The sequence below is a fragment of the Melozone crissalis genome, unplaced genomic scaffold, assembly GCF_028551555.1.
Source record: "Melozone crissalis strain CALT ecotype California unplaced genomic scaffold, PUWL_Pcris_2 ptg000016l_1, whole genome shotgun sequence".
Lineage (NCBI taxonomy): Eukaryota > Metazoa > Chordata > Aves > Passeriformes > Passerellidae > Melozone > Melozone crissalis.
In genome coordinates, this window is record NW_026535794.1 from 21,838,820 (window position 1) to 21,866,708 (window position 27,889).

The following is a 27,889-nucleotide window of genomic DNA, read 5'->3' on the forward strand; positions in this document are numbered from 1 at the left end:
TAAAACTGGTAAAAAAAAAATCGTTATACTTTATTAGGCAGATTCTAATCTGAACTAATAAATAAACTACTGTGCAACAACTCTGAATTTATCCTGTTATATATATCAGAATTTGCCCCTGAGAGTCTAACAAAATTAAGTAAAGCAACGAAATTGACACCAGTAAAAAGTGGAGAAGAATGTTGTCTGCTGTAATTCCTATAACTGGGTAATATCTTGCTGTGCTATTACTCATCATGCTCCTAGTTGAAGACAAAGTACTCTCATGATTATGCTGTTCAATTGAAAAACCAGTGTTAATCCAAAATTCAAGACCTCTGAGACAGGAACAAATCTGTTAGAATCGTTGTGTGTGTATGTCATTGCCATTCCCATTTCTCTCTTTGCAGTTTGCTGTTCCAGAAGACACTCCTGAACTTGCTGCTTTTTTATATAATTCCACAATTTCTCATTACATCAGGAGAAGGGATGTTGCAGTGGCAGAACCTCACAGGAAAAACTCTGCAAGAATATTGGTGAGCTATCTAAAATCTATGTACTGGGAGTGTGCAGGGAAAGGTGAGACTCTACAGTGCCACAGGCAAGGCAAATGGGACACATCATTGTATTCTTAACAGTCCAGACAATGCTGGAGCAATGGCAATTCTGTCTGTCCTAGGAAAATAGTTCTGATTAGACAGTCTGGTACCTATTTGGACTTGGCTGTATTTTCAGAAGTTTTTTTCCACTCCTGTATTCAAAGTGCCATCCTTAGCATACTTCAGCCCTGTAGGTGTCAGCTGCCTTTACCTAAAGGCAATGTGTGAACCCAGTGAACTTCAGATCAGGCAAGGGATTCACAGTCAGTGCTTTTCATCTATTTTTATGAACCTTGGGCAGAGTTTCTTTCATGCTGTCCAGTCTCTTATTAAGCTGTTTACTGCAAACTCGTGCTTGAATTCCTTGACCTCACTAGAATTTGGAAGCAAACAACCTCACCAACTTAAGTGTTCTGGACTAAGAGAATAATTATTGCTTCTGAAAGTCACTTTGGCAATTTTTATAATGGGAAGAAGATAGAATCTGAAAGTAATGAAAACTGTAATGTTATTAAGAACAAAATCACAGTTTAATCCACTTTAAGCAATAATCACTGTTGACTCCTGTGCCATTCTTTCATCAACCCAATACCCTAGGAAGAATCTGATTCCAATGTGTCTGAAGGGAAAATGCCAGGACTTTCAAAGACATGCCAGTCAATATCACAGAACACTTAATCCATTCTTCAGTGATATCTTAATTTTCAGGCATCTTTCTGAGTGACCAGGCTTATAGGCTGCCAACATAAAAATGACTGCAGCAACTGGAAGTGGTTAATAAAGTTCTGAAGTATGCACTGTGTTTGCACCTTAAAATATGAAGCAGAGAATTTTCACCTGCTTGATGTAGATGGAGCAAACATATTTGATGGGGTACTCAGTAATATGAAATTGGCACTTTGATGAGCAGTCTTCTAGTAAAATATGCTTTTGGTCAGCACAAATTAGGATAGGATTGGGTGCAGTGCTTACCACATATAGCAAGACTTTTCCAGGGTGAACATAGAAAAGCAATGCCATTGGTTCAGTTAGAAGGTGTCCCAATACTAATGCCTTCAGCATTAGTTACTGCTGATGCATAATTTTTTTTTATTTGACATATTGGAAGTATACATGGAAAAATGAATGTTGCTCTTGAAAAGACTGATTGGCCAAAGATAATTCTATGTTTAAAATTGTAATTTTTAAAATAAATTTTAAGTTATTTTCATTTTTATCAAAGCATTTTCACAAAGAGACAAAATGTTCTGATAACCTCTTATTCTATTTATACTGCTGATTAAATATTTGGTTTCTTTTCCATTAGTTCCAATGTTATATTGTTCTGAAAATCATTACAGGCTAAATGCATTACTCAGAAAAACAGAAATATGTGTTCAGGTCCTAAAATGTCAGCCAAAAGTAGACTTTTTTGCATAGTAATGATTTGTTTTGCTAATGTGTGTTTTTGACCACTATGATTAATGAAAACAAGTCTTCTCCTTCCCACAAAATAAATAAATCTGTTTGGAGGATGTTTAAAGCCAAATAAACAGATGCTTTAAAGTATTTTTTTTTAAAAAAGTTTATAGTTGTAAGTTCCAGGGTTTACAGTTTCATTTTCAGTCAGATATAGAAAGCAGCAATTAAGCATACAGCTTCTGCTTATCCTCCAATAAGACAGAGATTTGTGAGGAAAGCTGTCTATAAAGATACAAGATTCCTTAAGAGTGTTTTCAGATCTGTTCCATGCATCATCATCTCATTTCCTGAAGATTGGGTATCGGTAGTGCATTCTCACTCTCACTAGGGAATAAACTTACTTTTGAAAACTTAGCTTTGCTTTTGAGGTCACAAGGCCTTCTGTCATGGGAGGGATTCTCTGCTTTGTTATAAAAATAGGAATCAATTAAAACCTCAGCCTTCCCCTGAGTCAAACAAAACTTTTCAGATAAAACCCATTTGTATATACAACATTTTTTATTTTTTCCACAAACATTTAATCATTTTTTATGGGATCATTTTTCCTTTTTATGCCCTAAACAACCACGTAATTCCTGTGGTTACCCCATGAGACTCTGCTCATTCCCTTCAGTGGCTTCTAGTCAGCTTTTAACCTTTAGTGTGACATTCTTTTGGCAGACTTCAGGAGTATAGAGTTTTGAATTGCAATGTTTGGCTTTTGCTTTCAGCCTTGTGTATGGGCCAGAATCACTGCTCATCAGGAACGGTTCATGGACAGTAAGCTTCATGTAAAGCAACTAATGAATCTCAGCAAATGTTCTGGCTGCTATGATGTAAATATCAGTGGGAAAACCAGGAGAGTTAGAAAAGGGGAAAGATTTAGCAATATAAATAAACACCTAATGCATAGAGAACAGAAAAAAAACCTAAAAATTAAATCATAAAATGATTGATAGGTGAGAAAAAAGCACGTGTTTCAAAGGATTGATAAGTGCCTGGACATTTTAAGAGTTCTTCCAAGCAGACACTGTTGAAAATTATTACTTTTATTTTCTTTACTGTAGGTAGGTGTTTGTATTCACTGGTGATTCAAAAAGAATCTGCTCCTTGGTTTAGAATTGTCTCAATGACTCATGGGGTATCTCATATATATTAGATAAAATTACTGATTTCAAACTATTTAGCTCTTTAAGGAAAAGTTTATTTGTTTTTGCTTATTTACAGCATTTGAAAATGATTTTGTTTTCAAAACATAAGTATGACTTCCCTTTATTTTTTGCTCAGAACTGTACAAATGTGAAGTGTGTCCTAATTTCGTGCACTGTGGGACAGCTGGAAAGAGGAAAGAGTGCTGCACTAAAAATCAGGTCCCGGCTCTGGGCACAAACATTCCTGGAGGTAATACACACAAACATCTCTTTCTATACACATGAAATAATAATTTATTTGAGCAGATATTTTAAAATAAAAATTAATAAATTAAATGGGGCAAATGTAAATACTTCTTGTTACCATTTTCTTTGAAGATAACATCTTGCTGGTTCCTGTCCAGGTTTTTTGGATGCTGCTTACTTTTTTTTTTTTGCTATCACTCCTTCTCAAATTTATGTCCTGAATCCTACTTGAAGATTCCAAGATTATTTTTAAGTACCTCTCCTAGTTTTGTTTCTGCTTTCCTGGACTGACCCAAATGTTCTGCATTTATAACCTCTTTTCCAATGGAAGGTTTTTCTTAGAGCCAAAGAGTGCATCATGTACACTATGTCCAGCTTAAACATTCGTTGTTATTCATTCTCTGTTAATCTAGGGAAGAGTAGTATGCATCAAGCTCATATGATACATGACACTCATGTAGTGATAATCTGTCTTACTACTAAAAGGGGCAGTGTAGATGATGGAAAAAAATAAAACTTCTCTTTGCAAATTCTTGTATTCCAACTTCTGCTCTCAGATTTATATTCACATTGCATAAAGGGACCTGTTGGAGTGAGGGCAGAGGAGGGCCACCAAGATGACTGGAAGAATAAAACAGTTCTCCTGTGAGGAAAGGCTGAGAGAGCTGGGGTTGTTGAGCCTGGAGAAGGGAAGGCTGCAGGAAGAGCTTATAGCACCTTCCAGTACCTCAAGGGGTCTTCTGAGAAAGATGGGAACAAATCTTTTAGCAGGGCATGTTGAAAAAAAACAAGGGGTAATGGTTTTCAACTACAAATGTATCTATTTAGATGCAAGAAAGAAGTGTTTCAAAATTGGGGTGGTGAAATGCTGGAACAGGTTGCCCAGAGAGGTGGCAGGTGTCTCAGGCCTGGAAACATTCACGGTCAGATTGGACTGAGCAGCTTGGACTAATTGAAGATGTCCAGGCTTATGGCAGCCTGGACATCTTCAATTAAAGTTTCTTTCCAACCCAAATTATTCTATGATTTTGTAAGGTAGAGGGATTTTACTGTGAGCTGTTACCTCATAGCGGCCTTGTGTCTGTATTTACTATGCAATTGTCATACCTTTAACAATGGAAAATACACTGAGAAATTTATAATTCCATTTGCTGTTATTAAGAAATACCTGCACCTCCTGTCTTGATCAAGCTGATTTATTATTGGCTTGTTTCTCAAGGAATTCAGGATTTTCCAGTCTTTCTGTCTGGAATGTAAGAACCTTTCCTGTGTTCCCTACAGCTGTGGGAGAGGAATTCTTTATATGCAGGGTACCTCTTACCCTAGCAAGAGAAGAATTGAGGATCTTCAGTTTACAGCTTTAAATTAGGCTCCTCATGCCTTTGAAGTTAATTTCTCCCTTCCCTCAAATATGAAAGTAGACCAAAGAAATTCATCCTCACTTGCTTTCCTGGAGAAATGAGAGCAGATGGGATAATATTTCCAGAAAGTTGAATGCCAGCTCAGTAGCTAACCAAATCCATAATGGGTGCAAACTTTTGGGAGGTCATTGGTCTCTCTTGGTGTACAGGACTATGGCAGTGGTTACTTCAAAGGATGACTTGAAAGGTTTTTCTACCTATTTGTCAGGAGGCCAGGTCACAGACTGTCTTTCTTCTCCAAAAGCAGTGGTAGGACCACTGTGACTGAAGAGCACTTAAGTTCTGTCCTCACTGTCTGGCCTTGCTTGAAGAAAAGATTTCTGTCTCGCCCAGTAACAAAGTCTCTCATCCTTTCAGAGACTAAGTGAACGAATTCCTGATTTGTCAGCATTTTCTTTCTATGAACAATCAATCCCAAGAAACTTTCATATCCTTTCTTCAGTTCCATTTACACAAATAAAATGTTTTTAAGAGGAAGCATATTTTAAAAATGTTAGCTATGTCTAGATACTCTAGACTGGATGTACCTCATTTAGGTTTGCTGAGTGAGTCATCTGCCAGTGAAAAAAAAGGCAAGGTCTAGTTCAAATTTAAGCCCAAAAACATGACAGCTTGGATGTCTCTGTCCTTTCAAATCTGGGAATTGGGATGGACATCATTTGGTGCAAGCTTTTGCAAAGGGCAGAAAGTACCAGTCTGTAACCATCCCTGCAGCTATAGAAGAAACATATATATTGGGAAATAGAATGGGCATTTGATTCTATTTTTTTCCAATTTCATTAAGAGGCTGCTGGACAAGCTCACACAGGCTAGTCCCTCTTAAGTTCAGGTAAGAACTTCACTGCACTGATTCTCTGTTGTCTGTTCCTAACACACAGAGAGAGGCAGATATTATCCTTGACTGGAACAATATATGACAATATTGAGCACTGCAGTGGGCAAGCAATAACACAGAGGATCTTCATCATTTTCTTCACCAAGCAAAAGATAAAGCTCCCTTAGCTACCTTCCTTACTGGGAACTGAGCCTGATGTATTCCAGATCCAGTCAAGTCTTTCTCCTCATCATTCTGCTGGTGAAATACAATTAACTCTGAAAGGGCCAAAAAGTAGGTCTTGTGAAAAAATCCTGTGCTCAGATCTTTAGATGAAGTTTCTAGGCTATTTGCAGCTATTTCAGTGGAAATTAGCCTCATTAGGATTTTCCTAAGTCTAGTTTAGTATATATCAAGAAATATCTGTAAGAGATTAAAGTTAAACAAAATTAATGAGAAACAGTTTCTCTGAGTTTTTGGGTGTGACAGGAGATGGGTAACAATTGAAATAAACTAGCCACAGAGGACACAAAATCTCCTTTTTTTGGATAACTCTTAGTAAAAACAATCTTTTTCTGGGGTTTAACTTTACTTGGACTGACTTAGGTTCAGAACAAGTGTAACTGCATGAAATTCAGTGGCATATTTAATGCAAGAGCAGTGGAACTCATTTTATGAAATTTTAGTAATCTAAAGTTAGATGCAAAAGCTGGTTGCTAACTCTGTAGACAGTGACAAGACAGAGAGGTATCTTCAGAGGATGCATTATCCAGCTGATTTGAAACCTCTCTCTGTCTGATCTGGATGGGGAGAAGGGTCAAAGCTGGGCCTTGGGACCTGGGTGCAAACACACCAGGCAATGCCAGTGCTGCAGTCCCTTTAGATCCTCCTTGCTCTTTAATAAATCCTGCTTGCTCTGCCTGCACCTCCCTTTACTCAGGGAGCTCCAGGCAGAGATGGAATGTTACACCATCTTGTGGGCAGGGACAAGGGTGAGCCATCCTGTAGATTCATAGGAAAGACCTTGTGGGAAACACTCCTACCAGATTTCTCCACTGGCCTTACATACCCTTGCTATCAAACAAGACTTTTTATGGGCTGTAATTTTACCTTTTCCCTGTAAACATTTCTGTGTCCTTTCAATAGTAATTTGCAATTGTTGTTAAGAATCAGAAAAACTCCACTCAAAGCAACAGAATTTTTTTCCTAAGTAGAAAAAGGTAATTCCCAGAGAACTGTTGCATCCCCCCATTTATGTCTAATTATATGCCAGAATAACATGATCTTTATTTCACATGCAAACTTGGAGACAGTAAATAGTGTCCTAGGGTCTGGTTGTCTTCCTTCCACTCATCTCAAAACAGTTCCCTTTTTCACAGCCCCTTTTAAAATTAACAGTTACACAACCATCACCATAAAAGACTGTAGAACATAATTAGTTTCCTAAAAAGGGCACAATCTGCTCTTAGTAAGTCTGCAACTGTTGTTAACTAGGCTGAAATCTGCAGATTCAAACTGAGGATTAAAATGCAGTTAAAATAATCAGGATGAGGTTATTGTGACTCAGGATGAGATTATTGTGACTCAGGAAGGACTGTTCAAGGGCCAGACTGAACCCCACTATCATGCTTTTGTAAAGAAACTTAGGGTAAAAGTCTCTAGAGAAGCATTGCAGTTCATGTAAAAGTTAATGTAAAAGTTTTCATATGCCAAAGAAATCAGAATAATGGTGACATGCAACATTACTCAACTGTGTTATAATTTAAATGAAGATATGATCATTTGCAGAAGAATTTTTTTGTGCTCATTAAAGCCGAGAACACAGTGTCAGGATGTTTTTTCTTCTTATAGATATGCTAATGCAAACCAGAGAAGGATTTTATTGGAAGTGATTAATTTATGCTAGGGTGAAATAATTAATGTTTTTAATCGAAGTTATATGGGCAAACATGTGTATGTTGTTGCCACAAAAGACCTGTCATGTATTGAGTGACTCCTTCCTCTTCCACTTAAACTGACAACAGCTGACCCTTTTGTCTCCTGACAGTTGTAACCTGTAACCTTAAAACCCAAACTCCCATAACAAATAACAGCTAAATGACGTGCAGTGATTAGACACATTTGAATAAATAAAGCAGCACAAATTTCCCAACCAGCCAGCAAAGATAGAGACAGACATTGTGCAAAGGCCAAGAAGAATCACATACGTTTTTGGAGTAACTTCAAAGTCTGGCTGCAAATATGAGCTCTCTAGTAAAGCTGACTTTTGGATTCAGACTTGCTGATCAGGCAAATAATAGCCTGATTTGTTCAAAACAGAAACAACCTTACATGGTTATGTTATGTTGTGTTCTGATGGGGCTCCATTATGTCCCCATTTGCCTATTCATATTTCTGAGTCATCTGAGGGAGACCCCAGGGGATCTGGTCCAGTATTCTTTGTATGGATGGGTACTTTTTAGTATAAGACTGAGAGCTGGCTAGTGAAATATCTGTTTTGAAAATGCATTTCTAAGTGATGAAGCTGTATAATCTGTCTGATTTGTAACAACCTTGAGGCTCCGAGCTCTTTGGAACTTACAGCATTGTGGGATATGGAACCCAGTGCATTCTTAGCTACTGTTTCATCCTGTACTTAAAATTTCTCATAATGATACAAATCTCCTTCTGGGAGAGGTAGGGGAGGCAGTAATCTACAAAACCACAGAGGATGTGTAAGGTTCCCAAGAAGTTTGAAGTTTATAGTATTTTCTTTTAATATTACTGAATATAATTGTATTGTTTCTCTCTTGACTTTTTGGCAGTTCTAGATATGTGAATTTGGCACTCCTGATCTCATGAACTTTAATAGTTAGAAGGGAGGAAAATCTAGTTTTAATCAGAAAAAGTTGAATAGCAAGAGAAGCACCACTGCATTTTGGTGCTCTCTTGGTACTCAAAGCCATATTTTGGCTTCTCTGTTAAATACTCATTATTTCAATGTTTCCAAATGCGCACTGATCCTTTTTCTTTTTACATGCATAAAAATGGAAATATATGCTTGGCATGTATTAATGGTGATGTGTGCTGCAACACTCTTAACTGCCTGACTGGTATCCAAAACCTGAAACCAAATACCTAAGCTCTATGTTCAACACATGGAGAAAAGGAGATACCTCAGACAAAGTGACCTGCATTAACCATCAGGTTGGTGCATGAGGGCTGTTTCTTATCAGGAGGATAGGCACCCAAATCAGGATTTAGGAGGAATATGTTCACCCTTTTTGAACACAAAATCCAAAAATTACTTAGAAGACACCTATAAAATTAGATGAAAGACTTGAAGAGGACTTGGTTTATTCCATATTAATTGCCAGAAGCAAGAGCTGGCAGTCCAATGATTAGGGAATTCAGGACTGGAAGATGCAAATTCAATTCACACTCCGCTTGAGAGGCCTCACATCCCTGCTTTATAAAATGATGGTATTCCCTTCTGATGAAGCTGCACCAAGGATATAAAAAGAAATTGAGAGGTCTGGAAGGGTGTAGAAAATGAGGAAGACCATGAAGTAACACCTTTGTACCATCAACTACAAGTTCTCCTAGTCCTGGCATCCACCTTTGCCTTCATTGCCTGGAACCCAGAGCTGTCACCACTGTTGGAGTGCACGTTCTAATGAGAGATTTTGTTGAGAATCTCCATATTTTATTACTGGTGAACTCAGAGCCTCTTTAGTGTGGTAGAAGTTCTCTAGGCCAGGTAATGCTTTTGTGGTAAGGATTCAGTTCAGCTGCACAAAGGCCATTAGAGGAAGAATGCAGATAGTTGTGCAGTGGGGCCACACAGGCTGCAGGACATGTGTGCTGGCAGAGGCTTGGAGCTCAGAACAGAACTGGTGGAGGTGATGTGAGACAGGTGAGAGATCCTCTTGTACAAGGTCCTTTATTTGTTCACTTTTCTTCCTCTCATCTTTACTATGGGAGCAATTATTCGATCTGTAAGTGGAATATGACCCCAAGAAACAATAATTTCTATCCTTAGCATCCTCCAGCCCAGAACCTCTTTCTATATCCAGTGGAAAACATCTCAGTCCAGGGAAGATTGCTTAGTATTTTCAAAGAATAATTCTGCAGTTAACCTGAATTCCCTGTGTGTGGAAGTGGTGAAACAGAAAAATTAGTGAGAGAGAGATCTTGTGCCCTCATTTGTTTCCATATATAAGCTATATATGGAAGTTTAAGTAGATTATTTTAATCCAGACTGAGAATTAAAAGCCAGAAATTTTATGTGCTGCCCTTCAAGGCACATATAATAACAAAAGGAGGAAGTCATCAACAAAATTTTCAGTTGCATCAAAACACTATTGCTATTTGAAAAACAAAATAAGTAAAACCAAAAACTTTGGTTGTGGCCAAAAATATTATATTATACTCTATTTGATTGTTTATATGGAATGAAGGCTAGAAAAAAAAGAGACCTTTGCATGGGGCTGAACTACTTGGAGGTCTTTTGGGTATGGGCTAGTTTTGTTTTAATTAATTTTTACTTAAAATATTTTCAGTGTTAGCAAAAGCAGAACATGAGACTCTTCCTAGATGTGCTACAGTATAGGTAATGTTAGGTATATGAAGAAATAAACATCTTAGATTGATAACCATTATAATCTTTATATAGAAATATTTTGGAATCACAACAAAACAGCTGCCTCCATTATAACCTAAAATAGGCTGTCAAAATGGATGTAAAAAATACAACATGTGAAGTGTAAGAATATAATGATAAAGAGAAGGATGTGTTGAGTTTTCAGAGTATATTCTTTGGTCACAGCTATGTTTGGGTGGAGATATCCTCTTGCCACAAATGGCACAAATACAATTTACCATGTGTACAGAGTCACATGCACATTTTTAAACAAATTATTAAGAAGAAGTAGTTGTATGAGCTCTACTCTCTATTGGCAGCACTTCAGGTTTTGGGAGGTATTGGTCAAAGAAAGCAAGCTAATGAATTCCCAAAGCATGTATTTAAAAGGTATTGCTTATCCTCCTGTCTTTAAAGTGTGCCAGGCTCCAGCAGATACAAAGGGAAACAAATGTTAATCAAGGAGTGCCAAAATTGTTGTAACAGCACTGAACTCCATGTGCAAAAGTTGTAAGTTCTTGGGATAAAAATACCACCACAGTGTGCAGCTTGCCATAGGGGAACCATGTGCATTTCAGCTAGGGAGACTTCACTGGGCTACATCTAAGCAGAAAAAAAAAAAAAAAAAAAAGGAAAAAAGGATTTCCCAGAGCCTGAACAATTCTTCATAGAGGCAATGGAGCAGAGTCATTCTGGGGACTCTCTCCAGTAGCTCAACTCTTCAAACCTGCAGAACAGCAATGATCTGCCAGCCTTTAGGCTGCTAAAGATTTTGTTCCTCCTACCCTCAGTCTAGCTCCCTGGGATCCAGAATTGTCCCTGCATTTCAGTGTGCTCACTGACCAGGATGCCCACATGCCTTAGAGGTGCTTTGGGGGCGTCTGTAGGTCTGTGCTTGAGCTTTCTGCAGAAAGCAGCAGCATCCCACTGGAGCCTGGTGAACTGTCTTTCAAATTGTAGATTTGAAAGATTTTCAAATCACTTCTCACATTCTTTTGGTCTCAATTGTATGTAGGAAAACACTGAACTCAGTATTTATTGGGAACACTTTCCTTTATTTCTAGTTTGTTTTTTTTTTTTGTCTTGCAACTTTTAAAGAAAACAAAGGCTTCAATTCAAAAATCTATTTGTGAAACAAAAGCATGTAGAGAGAGAAGCTTTAATAAGTACATCATCAGGATCTGCTACCCAGGCAACACAGGGGATGGCCATGTTTTGCCTGCTTCCCAGAATATTGCAAACTACTGTTTCAGCAACGAGCACAAGATCAGTTTCTGCTTGTTCTAACACAAGGGGAACCACAAAAGACCAGTGTAGTTAAGGCTGGGTTCTCTACTGTTGATCATTAAGCACAGACACAAATACCAGATTCTTTCTTCTCCTTCCTCTGAGCCATGACTAAATCCTCAGCTTGACTTTCAAACCACAAGTCCTGCATTTTCCAGTAAATACTGGATATTTAAACATACGCTATTTAAAAATTATACGGTAAAGAAATGCTGTTTCTTGCAATTGGCTTGAGAATTATAGAAAAAGCTTAGGAAAGACAGCTGCTTGTATCTCAAAGGTGTTAGGACAAGTAAAAATCCTGTTTACAGCCAATGTTGACCACAGTCATTGTTTTCAAATCCTTTGCCACAAACACATCATTCTGTAAATGCAGGAAAATAACTCTCCAGTCTTTTATAGTCTCCATTCCTGTTTTCCAGCACTTCCAGGAGCTAATCAAGGGTTGAGACGAGCTGATAGCTGTGGTCACAACCCAGGCTTATTAACCCAAGCCAAGCATTAATCCACAGGAAGTACCCTCCTCTGATGTTCTTGTTGCTGATACAAGCTGAAAATGAAATAAGCCATGTATAGTAGGTGAAAGGCTTTATATTTCCATTACTGCTGTTTCCTTTATAGGAGGTTTCAACAGAGTTAATGCCTTTACTGTACCTTAGCCAATCCAGCTCAATGTCTGATGTCTACTTCTTCGATAATATAACATATTCTGCTCTCTCCATTACAGATTATGTTTATAAATCATATAATCATATCCAGAATCCTACTTGATAATAATTGCTTAGGATTGAAAGTATAAGGCTTTTTTCAGGCTTTTTTTTCTGAATGCACAATCACAGAAACATGCTGAGATTTTGTGGGAGGAGGAATCTAGTGCTGAAGAATAAAATACCAAGAATGTCTTGAGTCTGGAAATGGAAAATAATTAATGTGATAAGGAGAAGTTATTTTTCTGAATATCACCTCATAGATGATCAGCACCATGAATGTGTATAAAACTACTTATTTAGCAAGCCAAATTTTTCATTTCAAACACAATTGATAGAAATAGATAGATACTGATAGTTCCCTTTCATTTGATGCTATCTGTGTTTAGCAGCTGATTTGACTATGGCTGTGTAGTTGTTTGAGACAGATTTTTTAGTATTGCTCTTTCCTAGTATAGGCCCCAAGGAGAGGTTGAATTTTCTGATAATAACCATTCAGCTGCTCTCAATATTTTAAAAGAACAAAATTATGGCATAGCCAAATTAGTTCCAGAAGGCAATAAATGTGCTGGCTTTTTATCACCCTCACATATTCGGAGAGAAAATTACTTTTTTAAAAGGAGACTGAATGGACAAGGCAAATACCAGGACTACAGCCCTGGAGCTCAGGAGAACACCCTTTACAGGGATCTGTTTGGAAGAAGTCCATGGGAGATTATCCTGAAAGAAGAAGAAGTCCAGTAGAACTACTGATTCTCCAGGATCATCATCCTTTAAGCTCAAGAACTGTCCATCTTGACAAGTGGTTTTGCCATCTTGGTACAACTCAGACATACAAAGATGATGATAGGTTAAGGGTTGGACTCAATCATCTTGGAGGTCTTTTCCAATCTTTATGATTCTGTGAAACATAAATGAGGTGGAAGCAGAGTCAGTTGACCCTGTGCAGGGGTTGGATAAGGAATGTAGGGAGTGTCTGAGAATGCAGGGACAGAGATGGGAAATCAGAAGCCCACCTAAGCCTAGCAAGGGATTTAAAGGTATTAAAGAGACTTCTATAAGTATATCAGCAGCCAAAAGAAGACTAAGGAAAATATGGGTCTTCTGCTGAATGGGACATAGAAAAGGCTGACTTACCCAAGGCCTCCCTCCATCACTTTTGTCTTTATGGAGAAAATGTGCATACAGTAAACCAAGGTCTTTGGAACCAGAGAGGAAACTTGCAGCTATCAACATTTATCTTCAGGAGAGGGATATAAGGATAGGGGAACATTTAAAAAAATCAGATGTACAAAAGTCAAAAAAACCTGATGGAATACACATAGAAGTCCTGAGGGAGGGGCAATGAGAATGTCAGACGTTTCTCAATTATCTTTGAAAGTTCATGGTTTTTAAAAACTGCAAGAAAGCAAATGGTAACACCTGTCTTCAAAGAGGATTCAGGGAAGAATAGGTCAGTCAGCATTATTTCAATCCTTGAGAAGAGAAGGTGATGGAGAAAAAAACGTGGAAGCCCTTTGCAAACATCTCAAGGACAGGAAGATGACTGGAACCTGTCAGGATGGATTTACAAAAGGGATATCATGCTTACCAACTTGATAGCCTGGTAATTTGCAGATGGTAGTGAAGTGGAAGGAGTGGTTGATACACCAGTTGTTTGTACTGCCCTTCAGAGGAACCTCAACAGGCTGGAGAAGTGAGCTGGCAGGAATTTCATAAAGGGTGACAAAGGGAAATGCAAAGTTCTGTACCACAAGAAGAATATTCCTATGTACTGATGCAACCAACCAGCTGGAAGGCAGTGCTCTGGCAAAGGATCTTGGAGTCCTGTGGGATGCAGAGTTGACCATGAGCCACTGTGTGGGCCCTTGCAGGAAAGAAAGTCAACAACCTCCTGGGCTGCATTAGGAAGAGCGTTGCCAGCAGGCCAAGGGAATTGATTCTCCCTCTGTACTCAGCACTGATAAAACAGACCTGGAGTTCAGTCCTGGGCTCCCTGAGACGATTGGATAGTGGATATACTGGAACAAGTCCAGCTAAAAGCCACAATGATGATTAATGGCTTGGAGCATTCAATATACCAGAAGAGGCTGAGAGAGATGGGAGTGTTCAGTCTAGAGAAGAGAAAGCTCAGGAGGGATCTCATCAGTAGTTGTAAACACATGATTGGTGGGGGTAAAGAACACACTTCTCAATATCAAGGAACAGGGAGAGGGAGGAAGCACAACTTGAAATACAGGAAACTCCATTTAAACATTAACAAACCCCCTTTTTTACTTGGAGGGTAGTAAAAAACTGGAATACGTTGCTTCTTGAGATTGTGGAGTTTCCTTTCTTGGAGATATTCAAACCCTAACTGGACATGGTCATAGCATACTGCTCTAGTTGATTCTACTGTGCCTGTGCTTGGAGGAAACAAATTCCAAATATGCTCTCCAACCACAGCAGTTCTGTGAAAACTTTGATTTGGGCCATGGTCATTCAAATGCATCCACGTTGGCTGCCAGGCTTATATTATGTTTATTTCAGGTCATTTTCACAAATAAACCTTTCTCCATCAGCAAAGGAAAGAAATCATAGCCAGAGTTATCGAGGGGTCTTTTTACCTCAATCTTGGCTCAACAAAACAGCTGAAATAGGAAAAGCAGTTCTTTGAGAGGGTTTACGTTTTTGATGCAACAGGAAACTACAGGGAAAAACTGAGGAAAAGATGTTGAACAATCACACAGGAACCAAATCTTTTCAATGGAAAGAACTCCTAAATGTGTGAGAAATAGAATGATGAGAAGGTTTTGCAGAAGGAGATTCAGGAAGTGACAACGGTGTTCCAAATATGCTGGACTGAAAAAGCTGGTGACAAAAGGAAAGACTGCTTTACTTACAAGGCTCTGTCTTTCTGTAAATCATCAGCCAAATATTGTGATGAAATCTGGTCATCATATTTCATAAAGGATTAAGACAGGAAGCAATAATAGGAGGATGATAATAATAATATAGAAAAAAGATATAACAGTCATAACTCCTAGCCCTCTGAATTCCATTAACCACATTAGCACTTAATAATCTAATGCTTCTCAGAGAATATTGAAGCACTTTCAAAGATACATATCACTACCCCAGATTTGCATGGGAAGGGATATACAAGATGAGTTGCCATGTGGTGTCACCCAGAAAATCAATTGCACATTTTGTCTTCACATCTTTGAGTTTGTTGAAATGCTTAATGACAGCTATATAAATATTTTACTAGGTGGCCAGTTAAACAATGGCTGCTGTACATTCCTCTCACATTGATACAACTTAGTAGACAAGCAAGGTGAGTAGGATTTTTGCACTGCAATAGGAAATCAATCCCATTCTAAGTGTAGCTTGGTCTAGGTGACTGCCTTGGCAGAGGAGCTGGACTAGCTGATCTCCAGAGGGCCCTTCCAACACAAACTATTCTGTGATTCTGTGTAAATGAAGCTCAGAGATGGTTGTTGCTTCTATTGTTTGGTGGGAAGGCACAGCCATTTCTTTGATGTTATCAGGAAGCTCTACCAGCCTGGTGTCAACATAGGCCTGTGAATGTTCTCAATATACCCATGCCGGTTGTTGAGCTTGTTCAGCAGATGAGGGTTTAAAACACAGACACCCCATAAACTTCACCCATGCTTTTAACTCACCAATTTCAGAGAGAAATATGAGAAACAACTCATAAGTATGTATCTTTCTGCATATCTAACCCTTCTTCCCCATTTTGAACATGTGGCCTTTGTATTGCAGCTTTATGCTGTATTTATCTCATGGGCACACACAGGTCTCAATTCCTGCATTCTTCACCAAAAGAAACCATCTTTGACTCATGAAATCAGCGCTCTGGAGTTTTTTTGTCTGCTAATCTTTCATAATGCTTTTAAATAGAAACATGGAGTTTAATAATTTCTTTTTTTGTATCATTTCAGAGAAAAAATTATCTCTACAGTCTTTCTTCCAATGTTTCCTTTGAAGTTAAGAGCATGCCATATAAAGTGCAACCAGCAAAGCTCCCTGAGGGAAGCATAGCAGTAAGTAACTGAAAATTACATCTTTGTGTAAAGCACATGTATTTGGTCACTCTGATCACAGCTGTGAAAGTTCTTATAGATGAAAATATTGAGATTGGTCTTTCCTGTGTTTCTAGTGTAAATTCCTGAAATAATACCTAAAGGAAATAACTTCATTGCTTTCTGTGGAAGTTGATGATACATGATTCTTATTACATTTTAAAATAATTTCTTCCTGAACTCATGTGCAGACTGCTTTATTGCAATTCAGATGGATTTTGCACCCAAAAGAAAACAGAACTGTGAAAGCAAGTATCTTGTTACTTTGTTTGGGGTAAAAAAATCTGGAGGAAATTTTTATGCAAAATCCAAATCAAGTTTCTGTCAGGCTTAGAGAAGTTCAGTCAGCAGTTCTCTCACACAAGCTTGTGTATTGTCTACAGCAACTTCTCTCTATCTGTTTTAAGCTTCTTTGATACCCTGATTTTCAGGAAGGTCTGTATGCCTTTCTAGGATTGCCACCTCACAGCACATCAAGTGCAAACATACAAATTTACTTGGTAATCCTTACAGAAATGATGATAGATGATAGATGATGATAGATAGATAGATAGATAGATAGATAGATAGATGGATGATATATGCTAAAGCACTTGTCTTATTTGCAGACCAAGATTTGTATGGCTCTGTAGTACTATATGTAAAATTAATTTTGGAGACATAAATTTGATTTAATTGTTTTCTGGTGCCAAAGGATTGAGTTATGGGAGCACTTTAAAGAAATTTGTTCCTTATGGTTAAAAGTCACATGGTTTAACATGGTTAAAATTCACTCTATTTTGTCATTGATACAGATATTTTGTCTGTTTTGTCAATGATAAAGGTAAGTAAAATATGAAGGCAAAAATTGATTCTGGTATAAGAGTAATCTGAAATTTTAAGGCTTAATGTTCTCATCTTTATAAATATTCCTCAGTTACAGTCCTTCTTTCGAAAGGTAAGCTCAGTTCAAACTTTGCCAAGTTGAATTATCGTGGAAATACATCATACCAGTCGGTTGAGATGCAGTAGAAGGGACAAAATGCTGTCTTACATAGAAAACCAACAGAATAATACACTTTAGAGCTTACTTTGAGTATATTTTAGAGGATACAGGTTCTAAAGTTTTGTTTTGTTCATGCACGGATTGAGTGGTTCACTGATACTTGCTCTGGGAAGACAGAAGGTGAAATCTTGGTTCTATGTGCAGTGACTCTAACCTCCATCATCAGTAGAACCCTGATTTCACTAGAGAGGATTGGTGCTTAATGCAGTATTCATCCAGAAAGGTTCAAAGGCACCAAGCTGACAGATATACTCGGGCTCTTTTTATTTTCTTGTAGCATGTGTTCCATACCAGAAACACATGTGCAGAGTTCTGTTGATAGTGGGGCCTTCATCTGGGCTGGAGTGCTTTACCCCAGGTGATAGCCTGCTGTTCTCAGCAAGTGTCAGATGATCTACCAAATGATCAGATAAGCATTTCATTCTCTTACTCCAGCCAGTATAAAGCTTGTTATTTGCAGCAGATGATTTACAGCAAAATGCCTGTAATGGCAACTGTAAAATGTTGAAAAATGATAACGCTTTTATGTCCTTTCATATCTGGACATGGCAGTGTATACTTGCCAGCTCTACAGCTTGATGTGTTATATGCACCAGTTCTTTGATGTTCCACTTGCAAGAAGAAATATTTCCTTGAAGTTGGGTAAAGCTTAATATTTTTGCTCCTTCTGAAAAAGATCACTACTTGTGTTTTAAAAGCTTCCAAAGATTTATTTAAAGGTTTATGCTTTTCCTTCAGACAATGAAACGGTGGTAGTGGAAGAAATATTTAAATATTTCTAAAATCAATTTTCAAAAGTATATACCTAATAATCAGCTAGCACTTTCAAGTTTATGTAAAGAAGATAATACATTTTAAAGAATAGAGCATATGTCCTTCGTGTAATTCATATAGGGCTGGATTCCAATTAGGCAGGCTGATATTTACTTTAAGTTTTAATGGCATGAGTAATCCCATACCCATCAATAACCTACAGAGCCACAGAGTCCTATTTGTAGTTCTAAGGACTTTATCATCATGGAATATAGGTCTTGGACACATAAATCTTGAAGACAGGATCATGATACAAAGGTGTGTGAAACATTAGGTAAATGTAAGAAAATCTGGATCTTTTATAGTAAAACATTAGAATGAAAATGCATCAAACAGAAAATTAGCATGGAGCTTAAACCAGAATCCACTGACATCTATAGTATATATAGTATATATAGTATTTCCATTAATTTTGATAGTCTTAGAGTTGCACCCATATATTATACAACTGGTTGAATTTCCTTGTTAATAGCGATTTCATTTTCATTTTTTTTGCTACAAGTATTATTGTGGTAAATAATACTGTCTTACTTGGTGAATTTCATGTGCAACATGAAAGTACATTCTATTGCAAAAAGTACAAAGTTAGAATAAGCAGAAATTTGCTTTTTTAAAATGTATGATTCTTGAGCCAGTTTGGGAGTTTAATAAAATATGGTTTACTTTTCTTAAACATTTGATAGGACTTTCACTGTGGATGCCTTTAGTCTAAACTGCTTGACCAGTGTCCTCCAGTGAGCACCATTGGTTTCAGACTAAGGCCTATAACTTTTTTTAGTTATTACATGTTGATAGCACTTTAAACAAGCTTATATTCCTTATGAAATATATTTGCATAAACATTTGCAATGTGACTTCAAGCTTGAGGGAGCTTTTACATTCTATATTGAGCATTTTTTGAGAACATATAAGAACATCATGCTGTAATGGTTGGATGGGGACATGTAGGAGGACAAAAGAATTCTCAGCCTCTGTGAAGAAAATTTCTGAAGACTAAAGGAAGGTCATCATGGGCAGCAAAAGCAGTAGCACTAGAATAATAATTAATTTACTTGCTGTTTAAAGTAGCAGAATAAATTGTGGAGAAGTTATTTTTATTTTTTGAAATGTGTCTTTTAAAGAACCAGGGAGAAAAAAAATAACTTTGTGAGAATCCCACTGGCATGCACTGAATTTTGACCACAGGTGCTGGAAGTTTGCACCAGTCAAACCTAACTCCCATCTATACATAAGGAAGTACCAGTGAAGCAGCAGATTACTTCATATGCTTCTCTCTGCTTTGCACCAGAGGAATCAAAGACTATTTTGAAGACATACTAACACCAAAATCAGAAGCAATTCCAAATTGAATGAAATACAGTGGCAAAAGCCCTAATAATTATTTTATATACTTACAGTGAGCTTAACTATGGCACATTTTTTAAAAGGCACATTTTTAAAAGCCTCCCCAGAAAAACACTTTCATAAGCAACAAATGACTTTCATGGAACTGCAAGAGGGGTTATGAAGTTAAGACTGTCTGACATCATCTGTGCTAAGACCAGTGTGGATGTTATTTCCAACAGCAAACAAAGGCTCTCTCCATAACTCTTGGGTTGACTTCACCCTCATCTCAGTGCCTGAGGCAGATGGCATTCTCTGGCACCCTTTGGATAACAAAGTTGTGAGATGTTCAGCAGTGTCAGAAGTCAGATGGCTCCTCTCAAGTCTGTGAGATGTGCTCTTCACCCAGTTGACAGAGAAGCAAGCATTGTTTTCAGTGTTCAGCATAAAGAATTATCCTGAACAGAGAGGAAAGCTAACACACATCCAAAGTACAGTGTCAACATGCAACACTTGTGTAAAAAATCCACTTCATTTTGGCCACCTTAGATGGAAACATTCCCTGGCTCTGATCCTACAGTACTAAACCTACCACATGGAGAAGAACAGAAATCCAAGCTGAAAACACAAACTTGTTTTAAATCAAAATCACACGTAAAACTGTTGGTGGACAGCATGGGGTGAAGAAGCGACAGTCCTCTGTAAAAATGGTGAAACAAGGGCAGACAAAACTGAAGGAATGTTTTGTTTGTGTCTTCCCCTCCAGGTTCTGCCTCAACTCTGTGGGTGTTCAGGACGTGCAGTGTCAAACTATTCACAAGAATTGCATTTGTAGCCTTGCAAGGCTTTGTGTAGAGTATAAAGGGGGCAGCCCAGGGCATTATATCCTACTGGTAATGCACACAGACAGGAGTGAGACTGATGCCTACATATAATACCCTGCTCAGGAAATAAATTTCAAGTACTTAGCACAACCATCCCTTTTTAAAACCTAAGACAAAGAAAAATCATGGGAAAAGGGTGTGGGTTCGACAGGATGGTTTAAAGATTTTAGCAGGCAAATATTTCATTAGCATTGGCTACACTCAGAGAAGAGAAATGTCCCAGCTTTGCAGCAGTCTGCTTGATACAAGATAGACCTAATTTCTGCTGTTTTGCTCATTGCTGATAATCTAAAGACTATGAACATGATGCCCTGCTCTTTTATAAGATTACAGTTTCTTGTTTCTGTTTCAACATTTGTCAAGCTCCAGCTGAACTACTGAAATTAAACCACAAGTTGCACTTGATGGTCTGTAAAGGCAGAATGACAGAAGGAGGAAGGGAGAAATGATTCTGAACACAGGCAGCACAAACAAGGCTGAGTGCTGCTACACCACTCAAAATTGTTTAGCATCCTCAGGAACATCCACATGTCCTGCTCTGGATCCATGCTGATAGGTGCTCTGTAGATATCAGAATAAGAGCTAGCTTGTGTTACTGTTATAGCCTAAGAGGAAAGAAAACACAGCACACGAACACAGGAACTATGTAGAAGTGGCACATAAAAGAAGACATGAAAAGGCAACACGTGTACTTGTAGTTGCATACACTACTGTCAGCTTTATCCAAAATGTAATGAAGTCCACCATCTTTAATAAAATAATCTGTTTCCACTGATTTCAGGAGGATCTCAAACATGCTTTGGAGTCTGGATTGATCCTACCTAATTTTGAACAGTGAATTGGCGCACATTAAGAGTCAAGTTGTTGCTCTGCTCCTGTGCAATCATATGCTGCCCTATGAGCTATTCAGACCTAACACCACACAGCAGCTTACTTCACCCCTGTCTCAGCACCTGTGGTGCTAAAGTAGTTACCTTAGATCGGGTTAAACTGGATTTGGTGCCCAAGGAACCAGATGTGGTTCAGTCAAATACTATCTGAAGAAATCTGTAAACCAAAATTCCTTCCTACTCCAAGAAGAATTTTCCCACTCAGGTAATTTCCATATTCAGGATGTAAAATTTCAGTAGACTGTTGTCATGCTTTAAGAGTGGTACTCCCCGGTTTAGTTCTCCCACTGTGACTCTAAACCATGCACTGCTTGCTTGCTTCCCTGCTTTCCCATCCCTCTCAACCTGCAACAGGATGGAAATAAGAACTGAAGGTACAAAATGTGAAGATCACGAGTTGAGATAAGAACAATTTACAGGAAACAGCAATGAGATAAGAAAATTAACAGTAACAGCAACAATACTAATGGCAGAGGGTACCAGAAAGGAAAGATGGACAGGGAAGCTCCCTAATATCAGCTCCCTCTGCCAGACTTACTCAGTTGGGAGAAACTTCCCTTTCCCTGCCTCAGGTAATAATGTGAGCTGTTATAGAGTAGCCTCCAGGTCCTGGTCATGCCTCCTCCAGGCTACTCCCAAAACTTAACCCTTTCCTGGCCAGACCCTGGATGACTGTCCATCTATCAAGCCGTCCATACCTAGCCAGCAGCTTGTCAGAATCTTTTTGTGCTGTTTTACTGATGTTCAACAATCCACTCTGAAGCAGCAGGGTTGGCTCCCATTTCCTCTTGTATTTATCTCAGTCACATTATGCTACCTAGGAATTTGGCTGAAGCTATCATTAGCAGAAATGGCAAAATAAAGTCTTTGCATGTAAATGGGTCTTCCCTGTGGTTTGGTCTTGCTGTAAAATGGAGTCACTAATTTCATTAAACTTGAGACAACAGAAAGCACTGCTTGCCTTTTTTTTTTTTTTCTGCTGTTTTACAAATATTTTTAAGATGGTTTTGGTAAGTAGTCTTTGACATTAGTGCTCCAGATTCACAGCAACATGCTCAAGCAAGTGATAGTGTTATTAGTGTTACGAATAGAAACTGTAGTGAAGCTCAAATTTTAGATAATTAAGATATGCAATCTGTATGTTGACAGTGTCAGGTCCTTTCCAAACAATAATTAAAATTTGTAACTTCATGTGTGCAGTACCTCAGAGTTTGCCAACAGAGGAAGTGCACATTGTGAATGAGTTGGGGTTATTTGAATCAGTCTATTTTTGCTGTCTTGGGGCCCATGAATTTTCATCAGCACTTCCCAACTCTTGTGCTGTATGTGATCAGGCTTGCTTCAGGGCAGTGTTCATGATTTTCTAGCTGCAGAATGGAGATGCTTCTTCCTTGGACAGCTGAGCCCATTGTTTTCTACAGGCTTCAAGCAGCCCCTTATAACTGCATCCTTTCTGTATTCCCTGGTCAATTAACCTTTTACTTGAATTCATCTTTTTCCTTAACTGGCTTTTCTTGGGAAGAATCTCCACAGACAGTTCAGAATGACCCTTCTCTCATTTTCTCTGCCCTTGCATTTTAATGTCACTCTGAGACACAAGCAGAGCCATTCAAGAACATTTTATCCTTACTAAATGAGCTCTGCTCTAGCTAAATCTAATGATAAAGAGAGCCTATGAAATTTTGCAGTGGTTAAGAAGCAACTCAAAGAGGAGGGCTGGCAAAGGAATAGTATTCCTGCAAAGGCGTGGTTGATCACTGGACGAGACTATCAGGATATCTGTTGGCACCTAAGGGTGACATTTCATTGGTTGTTTTATTGATGCTGTTTTCCTTAAAGTAATTCTTTCTTCTTTTAATTTGCTCTCATATTTATTCTTTTTAGATGTTATCTTTTTTCAAATATTCTAGACTTATGACCATTTAGAGCTGCTCCAAAGATGCATATTATCTGTGTTTGTTAGATCAATGATGGTACGGCCAGCACTGCAAGTACTTCATCTTCAGAGCCAATGTTAAAGTGCAAACACCAGGACTGGGCACTGTCCTGGAATTTTCTGTGTAACCCTCAGTGTAAGCTTTGGTAGAAAGCAAGTGGTTTCCTACATAGATAGTTTGTCCCTACATTTGAGGGATACAATAAAAATACTTGCATCAGTAGAGCTCACCAGACTGCCACCTCTGTAAGTGCTGTGACACAGTAGGGAGCAGTTGGCTGCAGAGATGAAGTAAGTGAAAATGACTATTCAAAAGTGTCTTCCTGTTATGCCTGACAGTAGCTGAAAGACAGATCTGGTGCTTTCAGAAGGAAAAGTCGATCAAAGACTGCTGATAACAAGAAAAAGTGAGAGAAGAAAGGACTGGATGTTGCAGAAAGGATTAAATGATTAAATTTGCCATCTTCAAGGAGAGAAATGAGAGGCACAGGAATGGAAACAGTTTTGAGCTGAACAGAGTTGTGCCCATTCTTAAAAGTTAGGCTGATGTTCCTTCAATGAACAAATTAGAAATTAGTATTTTGTTAAATTTCTAGTGCATCAATCACTAAGGTAACAGAGGAAGAAAAAAACATAGAAAGAAAATTTACAATGAGTGCAGCTTAGGGACTGGACCATAGCCAAGAAACTTATTAAAAAGAGTAGATTTCCTAGAGGTATCTTGAGTACAGAAGAGGAATTTCATTTAAGAGTTTGTGTCTTCAGTTTCTTTGCAAACTGATTTCATCATGTCATAAAGCAAATAACTTCCATCTGTCACATACTTGTCCTAAGGGAGACTAGGAGTAGACAAGAGAGGTCTAAGAGAAAACCCCAGAGAGAAATCACTTCCTAGGCTAACAACACAGAAAAAAGTTTGAGAAAATAAACTAAGACTGAAGGGATAATATTGTGTTGAAAGAGCTAAGGAAAACCCAGACTCATTGCTTCCCGCTTGGGAGTAGCAGGAACTGAGCAAATATTTAGTGAGACTGAGGAGTCTTCCAAACAGAGCCTGAGAGCATAAAATGTATTTTGTACAAGGTATGGAAAGGAGAGTATGGAGGAGAGTGTGGGTGTCCCCAGAAGGAGAAATACAAAAGGGTTATTACTACTCTTTGTCCACATGAAGTTCTACAGAGAGAAGTTTGCCAAGTCAATTAAAACCTTTGATAACTGATGTTACCCTCTGCTGCTCTGTAGAGCCTCAGACAATGAGAGAGCACGTTTCATGCTTGCTTCCCATTTAGGTAATGGTCTGTGTGCTTGGCTTCTTTTCAAGAAGATAGCATCAGAGTGTGTGTTAGGCTTTATCACAAGGACAATACACTCTGCTTGAGTTTCATTTTTGGACTGCTTAGCTGAAATGCAAATCATAGGAAAAAATGTATACTGCCATGTCAGCAAAAATTAAAATAAGAAAAATGTTGCTGGTATCTACTGTGGTTTGAATTAAGAGTTTGGGCTAAAGTCAACCATTGTTTGTGAGTAATTCAGTGCATTTCAGTGTACTGGCCTAAACTGTACCAGCATGTGCACAGAACTTTGCTCCTGGAATATTTGTGAAGCATCTGCACAGAGGGAATTTTTTTGCCACTCTGTATTATGGGAAAACTATTTCTTTGTTTGGTATGAAAAGACTTTTATGTATGTGTGAATTCCATTTCTAGTAATTATCATGAACAAGTGGAAAAGAAATTACAATAAATCAAGTCAACATGGGAAAATTTCAGTTAATGTGTATTTCTAATCTGCAAAATGCTCTTGAAATCAATGCTCCTAACCTCTGTTTAGCATCTACTGTTGAACTTGCTTTACTTGCTTCATTTTTGTTCATTAAATGTATTCCTTTCATTGCAGATCAGAACATCTGTCATTTGGTCCACCCCAAATGTGTCCTTTGAGATCCCTTTATGGGTTATAATACTAGCCATTCTTCTTGGACTACTAGTACTAGCTCTGCTGACCCTAGCTTTATGGAAGGTATGTTCCGTTATTCCTGTTACTGTTGCCTTAAAAAAACCACCAAAAATACTGAAAGATTCTAACAGATCAAAAGAGAGGTTAGAATTTTGTGATCTTTAACAGCTCAGAGCAAAAGCAACAGTACACGTGTCTTTTTTGTTTTGGCATTTCTGACATGCTAGTGTCATTGACCTTTATGCAGGGAACTTGTTTTCAAAGTCCTCCTTTATTATGGAAACCTGGTTACAAATGGGCATACAGAGTTTGGCTCTGTTTCCCAAGACCTCTGATCCTCTATTTCAGGATGTTTAGGTTCAAAAAGAAGCTGCTCTAACTTTGTTTTCTCTGAATAATTCAGGAATTTCCAGTTTTTGTCAGCATGGAACAACACTCGCACTTCTGAGAATTAATTTTTAGAAGATTTCCTTTTATATTAATATATCATATATTTTGTTTGTTTAAAATTTTCTATTTTTGTACTGGTTGTTACACTCCTTTCACGAGTTTTAAGACAAATTACTGGAAACTGCTATATTACAAGGAGCCAGTGTAGCTTTTGTCCATCCTCTCAGTTCACATTAAAAATGAGATTGAAATAATTCCTTTCATTAGGATATGGTTCACCTGTCTTCAGCTGCCTAAAGGTTATGGTTAGGTGTACAGCCTATGCTAACTTCCCAACTTCACCTGGCCAGGTAGCAGCAGCAAAAAGTTATGTCTAAACATGCAAGGAGGAGAGAAATTACCTTTTGGTGGTACTTTCCTTTAACCACTTTTGAACTTTCAACCTTTCAACTAAAAGAATGAATGTTAGACTGTTTAAGTAAGGTGGGAAGAATCTCACCTTTAGTGATCTTTAGACCAGGTCACAACACTGTCCTGTGGACATTTCCCAACACATATTACACTTCTCTTTTGATTACTGCTTGTCAGTCTAAACCTCTTTTCTGAATTAGCACATTGCTGAACTGAGAGTCCATACCAGCATTCAGGCCAACTTTACATCTCCTGCAAAGACATCTTTCATAGAATTTGGATTTTTAGAGCTGTGCTTTGGAACTCAATGCCTTGCATCTAAAACTTTCATAGGGAATGATTTGGATAGAAATAAAATGTCTTCACAGTCTCTCAGCCTGCTATACATTGTGCCCAGCATTTCAGGTTGAACAATCAAACTGCAGCTAAGCCTTCCTGTGGTTGTCTTACCATGACATCTTTGTTTCTGTTGATTTATTCTGCAGTGTGGCTTCTTTGACAGAGCTAGACCTCCTCAAGATGACATGGCTGACAGGCAGCAGCTGACAAATAACAAGACTACTGATGCATAAAGGAAGAGAGTGACAGTTCAAGTCAGAATCCTGCCTGAGAGACTAGAAACATGACGAGGATTAAATGAAAGATTCCTTCCAACCAGTCTTCCTTTGTACCTGCAAGTGACATGGTGTCAATCTGATCTATGCAATGTTCTGAGAACATGCCACATGATGGCCATCCTTGCCAAAGAAAGTAACTTATCAGTGCCTTACAAACATATTTTCCACTGAACAGAATGTTTATCCCATATTCCAGTCAGTCTATGTTTCAGCAGATGCTTCTGAGCACGTGTGGCATGCTGAGATGCTTCCAGAACAAGCCCAGATCTCTCAAGGAGAGAATGCCTTCATTGCTGGATTGGCTAGAAGATGAAGCAGGACAAACCTTCTGAATGCTACTGTATCATGCAGAGTATCTTTGAAACCTCCCTAAGAACTTCTATGAAATTATGGCTCAGGGAGACAGGCAATATATCAGTACTGTGAAAGTACTTCTGAAACACAAAGGTAATCTATAAATACCTTTATAGATGGGGCACAATTATTTATTTTTCCACCTTTTTGTAATAAGTATCTGATATAATCATCAACATAGATTTTGAGAGAAGGAAAAATAACAGAAATCATGTACTTACTTTGCATGTAAATAGAAGAGTAAATGCATTGTACACCCAGAACACAACCTCCTTGGCTACGAGGTGTTTTGCAAAGCAGAAAATTTATGGAACACTTTACAAGATGAGACATATGATAAGCAAGTACATGTTGTATCTCTTTCAGCCCAGAGCTGGCAGTATCACACCCAGATAACTAAATCCATGCACAATATAGAGCAGGGATGAGTTGCCCTGTTCTTGCTTTGCTGATGGCTGGCAGTTGTACACTGACACAGGTTACAGACATTTCTGAAACACTGCTTTAAATTATCACAGCCACACTGGTGATTTTGAAAAGGCTTGGGGGGGTTTGGGGCTGGGGCAAAATTTCTTGATCTTTGCCCTGTTACTTTGTTGAAATCCCCTCTTAAAAAAGAACACCTACTGCCATAATTTTTTACCTAAAGAAATCTTTGCCTTTTTCATTTTTCAATCTACAAGCTGGCAGCATCTTAAAAGTAATGCTTTTGGCAAAGTTTAGGGCTTGATAAAATTATTTTTAAAGTCTCGCAGGAAAGGGTGACAGGATTTGTATTTATGCAGAAAAATAGGATGCCAGCCAGCCAAACATGAACAAAAAGAAAGAAGGAGATTTTGAGGTAAAGAGTAAAAATACACACTTAGTTGGTTTTGTTTCTTTTTTTCTGGGTTTAGGATTCCAAAGAAAGGATGTTT

The 27,889-nt window shown here is 38.2% G+C and overlaps 1 protein-coding gene across 1 annotated transcript in view; it reads left to right on the top strand.

Annotated features, from left to right (window-relative positions):
- The window catches only part of ITGA8 (integrin subunit alpha 8), a 109,851-nt gene extending 82,347 nt beyond the window's left edge, over positions 1–27,504 (top strand). Inside the window, exons 26-30 of the mRNA XM_054273738.1 lie at positions 390–515; positions 3,306–3,419; positions 16,210–16,311; positions 25,141–25,263; positions 26,487–27,504. Of these exons, the coding sequence (XP_054129713.1) occupies positions 390–515; positions 3,306–3,419; positions 16,210–16,311; positions 25,141–25,263; positions 26,487–26,573 (552 nt within the window). The 3' untranslated portion in view covers positions 26,574–27,504. The remainder of the gene's footprint in view (positions 1–389; positions 516–3,305; positions 3,420–16,209; positions 16,312–25,140; positions 25,264–26,486) is intronic.
- The last annotated feature ends 385 nt before the right edge of the window (positions 27,505–27,889 follow it).